The 8,047-nt window shown below is 37.9% G+C and overlaps 1 protein-coding gene across 1 annotated transcript in view; it reads right to left on the bottom strand.

The window, feature by feature from the left end:
- Positions 1-6,491: 6,491 nt before the first annotated feature.
- The window catches only part of LOC119652500 (neuropeptide SIFamide receptor-like), a 308,594-nt gene continuing 307,038 nt past the window's right edge, over positions 6,492-8,047 (bottom strand). Inside the window, exon 7 of the mRNA XM_038056687.1 lies at positions 6,492-7,995. Coding sequence (XP_037912615.1) covers positions 7,799-7,995 — 197 coding nt within the window. The 3' untranslated portion in view covers positions 6,492-7,798. The remainder of the gene's footprint in view (positions 7,996-8,047) is intronic.

Below are 8,047 nucleotides of genomic sequence, written 5' to 3'. Positions count from 1 at the left end.
AATCTCCTTAAAGGAATATAAAAGGTCATCAATCATGCAAGGATCTCTACTCAAAAAGATTTGTTCAAGGTTAAACAACTTATCATACCATCTACACTTAACCCGAAACCTTACACTCTAAGATTATGTGTTCTTTAGTTTCTCTAACCAGGCAAGTATTACATTTGTCCGAATCTATATTGGTTGGTTTGAAGAAGATTCAGTAATTTTTCTTCGGAAGCTGTAAGCGTATGCGTAGCTTTCGGCTATATTATGGGTAAAACAGCGTGAATGTTAGGGAAAAATGGTCCTTTGACGCGTGATGTCGCCCAAAAGTCGTCCTCCCACACTCCCGAATTGTCTTCAGAACATCAACAAGGGAGGGTTCGACCAAACTTGATGGACTAGAGCCCAGAGCCTCACGGTTCTCTACATGGATCAGTTGATTTAATAGGTATCCCGCGTGCGCCGGATGCAAGGGTATGTATTTTGCCAACTAGGTGATGCGATGGCGTAGTTAGTTTGAGTAATTTACAAGTATAGAGAGAGTATGTAATGATTGAAACCTTTTCTTCACTCATCCTGGAAGCCACCTTGATGGCCTGAAGCAAGACCGAAATCGCAGTCGCCACCAGAGGAATGCCACAGGTGGCCCCAAAATCATACGACAGGATAACCGGAATCTTATTAGAAGTAGCGAGAATAACATTGGGAATTACAGTGTCAAACAAATCCCAGAACGACTTACAGATCGAGGAGAGACCATTTTCAGCATCCGGGTTCTAGAATTTTTTTTCCTTTAATTTAAGAAGTCCTTTCGCTTCTGAAACAGATAGGCGTGCAATATGGTGGTTCTAGTCAATCCCAAGCTTCTTATCAAGATACAAGCAGATATTGAGTTGAACTTGTTTTTTAAATATTTTGGGGGATTCATAGTGGGGACCTTACCACATATCTATAGAGATTAATGGTTTTACGGAGTGTGATATCCCAAGAAAAACCAGTTGAAAAATTAATCAACCTGTCTGCTTTTGCGGTTTTAGGAATAATCAAGTTCAAGTGGTCCTTGACCGAACTCGTCCTCGGTATCTCCCTGCTAAAAAGCTAATGGATATGAAATGGGCAAGGGTAAGATTATTAATTTTAATGAGCAGGGGTGTTACCGTGCTTTTCTTGAAGAATGCAGACTGGGATTTGGTTATGTTGATTGGTAGGCCCAATCTTCGAAATTCATCAACAAACACATTTACCTGCCTTTGCAAACATTTGGAAGTCGTCAATCAATCTTTCCCAGTGGCTAAAATGAGGAAATCGTCTGCATATTGGAAGATTTCAATGCTATCAGAGCACTTATTAAGCATGAATGTTGTATAGATATTAAAGAGCATTGGACTGGAAGCGTTGATTGGATATTATTCTTGACAACTATAAGACAATCTAGTACTATGAGATCTATCATATCATCTTCAGAGCTATGATAGCATTAGTCCTACTGCTCTGCGAGTGACTTCAATAAGTTTGCCCATGGAGCAAACCAGGCTTAATTTGAAGGATCTACCTTTAATGCTCTGAGTGAACAGCTTGGTAGAATATAGAGTAGTGAGTGTGAAAGCAACGAAATTCAACATCGAAGACCTGAATAAAGTTAGAACCAAGCAGGACGCTTGCTTAGTATTTGTCAACCAACTCAAATTACAATTCGATGATTTCATTATGAAAACTACATAGCCAGCCAAGGTAAAAATTTGTTTCCCGTCAGGACAAGTAAAAGTCAAACTAGCTGCAGGAAAAGTACACGTCAGTTCGGTGAACTGAAAAAATGCCTCAAATGCGTGGGGTTTGGTCACTTCACTATTTCGCTAGAGAAAAGAGTTACTTTTTCGGAGAATGCCGTAAGGATCTGTTGTTTCTTGTTCTATTCAGACAAGGTAATTCCAGGTGTAGGGGTCGCATTTAGCTAAATTTTAGCCATTGTACAGAAGCACATGGCTTGGTTTGGTAAATTTTACTGTATAAGTGTTATAACAATCCATCAAGCGTTTGTCTACAACATTCTCGAGGAATATCAAGGTGGGTTCGATTCCGAATGATAAATAATGGAGTAACTATTTTCAAAAAAACAGGGGTTCGATAAGTGATTGGAATATGACGTCAATGTTTACCAACTGGTTGTCGATATTTGTCAAGTTTACGACAGTAACAATTCTGAAGCAGTTTATAGAATAAAGGGGAAACTAAAAATCTTAGTAAAACTAGTCTAGTTGATAGAAGCCACGATTGCAAGTGACGAAGGCTTTATGAAAATCTAAAACAAATCTGGTTGCTCGAGTAATTCGTCGGGAAAGTGCACTCAATGGATATCACAGACATGGTCCTTTTACCATTAAGCGGTTAAGTGTTCTGTACACAGATAACGTAAATGCTTGGGCGCACTGGAAGTTCGAGTCATCTGCAAGTGATGTGAGATTCAAGAGCAACGATCTGAGAAATGAATATATGTACATAGGTATGTTCCAAGCGTGAAAATGTACACTTATGAAGTGGAACTTCCCGATAAGCGGTGATATCGATATAACCATCAGTTTAGCCGGACATGCATACACGAAATACAGGAATGCACTAAAAACCAAATCGTGATATGAGTTTTCTACGGCAAAGCTCAAAGGACCCGTCCGTAAGGAGCTACGAAGAAGATAGAGGTAGGCTGCAGTACCCTTTTGAGGATTTTAAATAGGAGAACGTGATTTTTAGGCTGAGACTGTCTATCTGTCGAAATACTTCAGTAACAAGCCATTCTTCAAGAATGTCCTACGAAAGGAGCAAAGCAGGCCACTGATTTATTACCTCGCATATCTGATCCTTCAATGGGGGCATATAGGTCTCTTCCATGTAAATCTATTGTACTATTGGGCAGACCGCAGGAATCGGTTTAACTTCGTTTTTCCCAAAATATACCGAGACGCAAGAAAAGGTTTTCAATTGGCTGTTTAAAGCAAGCAAAGCAAATGGTGATGAAATTTTATTATTGTCCTGAATATTAACATAACTGAGCAACATGTTACAGCTGCAGAGGGTACCACAAGAGCTACTTTCGTTACTGAGATAAAATCTTCAAATTTTGCCTTGGTTTCCGTAAGGGGCGATCGACAAGTTTTTGCGATAATTGAAGTTTTAGGACCAGGATGTCCGAAGTTTCACGAAGATATTTTACCTTCGTGACTCTCATTTCAACATTTTAGTTCAGGGATTTGGAGTTGCATAATAATCAAACCGGTTGGTTTGAAGTTACACTGCAATCTCGTACTTCTACTGCTTTTACTATAATAGTAACATTTGTGGTACGATTGCAACTATAATGATATTCGCAAGGATGTGAGGCCCTTCTTCGAATTTACCGATATACGAAACCTGGTGCTCACGATAGAGGTAATAATCATTGGATTTCCAGATAACATACTAGGGGTAATACAAGGACACAGTCTGGAGGAGGTGAAGGTAATTGGATAATGTGGGTGGAGAGTATTGGCCAGAAACCGAAGATTGAGGAAATGTTAATAGGCCTTCATGAGGCTGGGGTTACTGTTTGTAATCAAACAATTTAGCCTAGTCCACTCATCCGATACCTTCGTGCTATAGTCGATTGAAAGCTCAGTTTTAAGTAATATTTTATTATAATATGTGTCAAAGGTTTTAAATATAAAATCACAACTTGCAACAATGTTACACAATATTGGCGAAAGCACCAAAAGTGTCAAAACGTTCATCACTAAGGTCATGAGTACTAACTTATTCTAACCAATTCAAGTCTGGAATCATATACTAGAAATAAAGGTAAACATTAGGCTGGCTACTTTAGTTTAGGGATTAAATATGCTTCGGATCATTCCAGGGAATATAATAGTAATTTGTATTTGAACTTGTGAGAAAAAGAGAATATAATGCGGAACAATGAATATCCGAAAGAGAGTGGTGACGGAGAAAATAGTTTATTCAAGGCAATTGCTAGCTCGGCATAATATGCAACATAGCTTACTAGAATACGATGTTTGCCGGTTTTTTCGGGCGTAATACATATCAAAAATATATAAATCCCTTCATCGGTTCTACAAATTTGTTGAGTTAGTAATTCGACGGCGATCCACAATATATTTGGTTTTATTGCTGACAATTCGTCCAATTTAAAGTTGAACTGCAGAGCCATATAAACGTGCCGCTATTATCGAGCAGAGTTAATGTAGTATTATTGTTTTAAGAAAAAGAATAAAGTGTGCACGAAAATCGACATTAAAATAAAATTATAGTGGGCAACACGTTTTTCACTTAGAAGGGCCTGGAGTGTAGTGTATTCGATAATAAGATTCAATACATTAAATCAATTTTACAAAATAAGCATAAAGGAGCCCTGGTTTAAGGACATTGTTTGGAGGCTGTATTTGGTTAAATTATGTGCCACAGTTCTGCAGTGGAGTTGCTTTCGTTCCGAAGGTGGATGAGCGAAACCACGACTCTTCGAAGGATTTCAGACCTGTAACTCTCATCTGCTTTGTACTCAAAACTTTGGAATGGAATGTTAGGTATCTTGTGTGATGACGCTAGGTCAACTGCCGTATATCAGGTTGCAGTACTCTTACTTGCAAGCAATTCTCCAGAAGATGGTTCGGACGGTTGAGCAGACAATCATCATAAGCTAATAGCATACGCTGGTTATCTTCTTTAACAGGGAAGGAGTTTCTAAAAATGCAATTACGAGGCTATCCAAAAGCTCAAAAATATATTGGGTGGGAGAGCTGTATCAAACATCGAGAATAATTGCTGGTCCCAAGCCCACGTAAAGAAGGGGGGTACTCTTTTCAGTAAAACAAATCTAAAATGTTGATTTCACTCTGCTAATTCCTACCTGATCTGTTGATATGCTCCGCGAACGACTGACTACGAAAATTAATTCAATGTCGTTAAAAACAAAATGATCGGGTTGGGGTATTCTTAGCCCCAGAGCTCATCTTAGTCGACGCGACAGAACGGGCCCCGGTCATGTCAAGAAATGGGCAAGTATTTTTGACGCATGGACGGCGAAACGACGTAAGCAAATTAGTTCGAGCAAAATAAATGTGTCAGCACGCTAAATATTGGCACCCTCACTACAAAGATCGAGAAACTCGCAAGAGCCCTTCGGAAAAGGGGATTGATATTTGCACTCTACAAGAAACTCGATAGTCAAAAGCAGCGACAGGAACGCAAACGCGATAAAAATAGCTATGAAATTCTCTATTTTCGTAACCCATACACTCAATATGGTGCTAGCTTTGCTATCTCTGAGGGTTTCCGTGATGCCATTAAAAAATTCGAGCGATTTGATGCTCGGCTGATAAAACTCACCATTATATCAGCTGATCGCACGGTTCACTTCTTCACTGCATACGCCTTCTGGCAACTTCTCGATACAAAGACCTCAACGTACTACTTAATAGTTGTGGGGGTGGAAACGCAGACGACAATAGTTGCTTTTGGAAAAAGGGTTTGGAGCGCGCAATGAAGGTTTTGATCTTGTACTTCTGAATACATGGTTCATCAAACGATTGTCCAATCTTTTTACATTTTATAGTGCGAACAGCAAAACGCAAATAGACTGTATACTTATAAAACACCGAAATTTTATCACAAGGCCATGGTGAGCAGCGGCTCAATAACGAGATACAAAATATTATACAAAATCCGCAGAGTAAAATAAATATGCAAAATATTATGCAAATTTTCATTGAAGAGGCTGTACTTGGTTAAATTATGTGCCATAGGTCTGAAGTCGAGTAGGAGTTAATTTTGTTCAGAAGGCACTTAAGCGAAACTAGGGATATTCAAAGGATTTTAGACCTATGATTCTCACGTCGTTTGTAATGAAATGGAAAGTGAAATATCCTGGGAGAATGGCGCTAGGTGCAGATCTCAGTATGCGTATCTGACAGTGAAACCTCCAAGGTAATCCTTCAGGAGATGGTGCAGACAGCTGAGCGAACAATTTATTGTCAGCAAACAGTGGTAGGGATGGAAAACGAGCTGCATCTATCAGTATAATGACCGCTTTGTGATAATACCCTGCAAAAGCTCTAACCTGACTCTCAGAACCTGGAAGGAAGACAGTCAACTTTCTGGAGGAAATATCACAACGTGGAAGTGGAATTCTCTTTGGCTGGCTTAGCTACTGGCTGTCTACACTACATCACGGAACCTATGATTATCATATAATTTACGAAAAATGAATGCATGTATGAGCATTGACTCATAGGTGATCATGATGATAAGATAGGGTTACTGCATAATACACACTATCACGATGGATAAGAGGCAGATATCCCTATGCATTTCATTTACAAATATCTGACTTTGATATAAGCTAGACTCTAGGCTCGGCACTTTGGAACGCTTTTATGGATACCTCTAGCAACAAGACGTCAAAAAGTTTAGCTTATCTGAACGTTATCAGCATTTGGTTGACAAATTAACTAAATTTTGCATGGTTGTGGTTCCTACCATACTGTCGATGGCAGATATTGTCCCAACTTCAACTTCACTAGGTTTACTAGGCTTCTGTTTCACTAGGCGTTTTTTGAAGTTTGGAAGGTTTTTAGAAAATCATCCTCCCGAACTAGTAAAGACGTGACACCAGAGGTCCTTTTTTAAGATTCAAGTTAGGACCCCCCGAGTCTAATTCTTAAGATTGTGGTAATTCACAATCAATGATGGTGTCGTCGTTATTGAATTCTTGATTTAGATTAGGATAACAACGTTAGATACAGGGCTAGGCCCTATATTACGAAGAAAATAGAAAATCATAGAAATAGCCAAATTAAAGGTGAAAGAACTTTTCCGGAAAAATGTTTCATAAAGCAGACAAATAATGCATTTTAGAACATTTTCTATTGCACTTCTCATCCATTTTCCATCGCGATCAATATGATCTTATCCTAATCAATTTGCTGCTTACAGTTTTTCCATTTCACTAAATTTCTACTTGGTATTAAACGTTTTTGTCATAGTATAAATGCATATATTGTAATATTATTCCTAAAACACTTAAAAGAAACAAACAAACATTTCCCCTTTGCGGTCTCACAACATGAAACAAAGGGAAATGCAACACATTTAGGTTTAGAGAATGGCTAGTAAACGACATTAGATTATAGTTAATGTTATCTGGGTATATGTATAGGTATATATCTATAAATACGGCATCCTACTTATTTCTTATTATTTTATTCGTTTGAATGACTTACATGCTGATATCTAAATATATTTTTGGTAACAAATATAGTTATTCTATTGTATACAAGTAAGTGCTTTATTGGAGATGTGTAAGGGTATTTTCATTCGTTTTACTTCGATTGATAGACAATTCGTTCTGTACGTTTATTCTTGGATAGGAATTTCTCATATAAATCTTTCATTCACGCATTCATCATTTGTTTATTATTAAATGCAGTTTTCTTTAATTATAATATAAAACACAATCTCTTTCAGGCAGGAGAATTAGATAGACTTCGTTTTGGATTTTTACCCTTCATTTGGTATTCTCTTGTCACTTGCAACGATTCCTTAAAGATATTTCACTGCATGGCCTTTTGTAGTGGTTTGCAGTATATAAAAAGTTGTAAATATTCTTCCTCCTACACAAATTTGTTAGTGACAGATTTTTAATGCAAACCATGTAGAAATCATAAATCACACAATCATTCGCTGGAAGGTGCTTCAATGCCCTTCCGAAGGTATTTATTCGTATTTTTGTTGTATTTATTGTTTATATGTATTAGATATAAATAAGTGTGTTCTATTCGGCAAATTCAATATTTTTTCGTGGCGAGTTGCTAGTTTGTGAGTCGGTTTTCTTTAAAATGGACACATGATGGCCTTCACCATTCCGGTTAGGATATGCTATCACAGAGTCCTGTTTTGTCAGGCAACCTCGTTTTTGATCGGCAAATGATATCACCGAATCCTGTTTTACTAGTTGATGTCGCCTTGATTCTGTAAAAAATAGAAAACATATACGGTTGGATTCTACAATAGCTCTAAGCTT

Source organism: Hermetia illucens, chromosome 3 (genome assembly GCF_905115235.1).
Source record: "Hermetia illucens chromosome 3, iHerIll2.2.curated.20191125, whole genome shotgun sequence".
NCBI lineage: Eukaryota > Metazoa > Arthropoda > Insecta > Diptera > Stratiomyidae > Hermetia > Hermetia illucens.
Note: the sequence above shows the minus strand (reverse complement) of the source record. Positions and strands in the feature narration are given on the sequence as shown.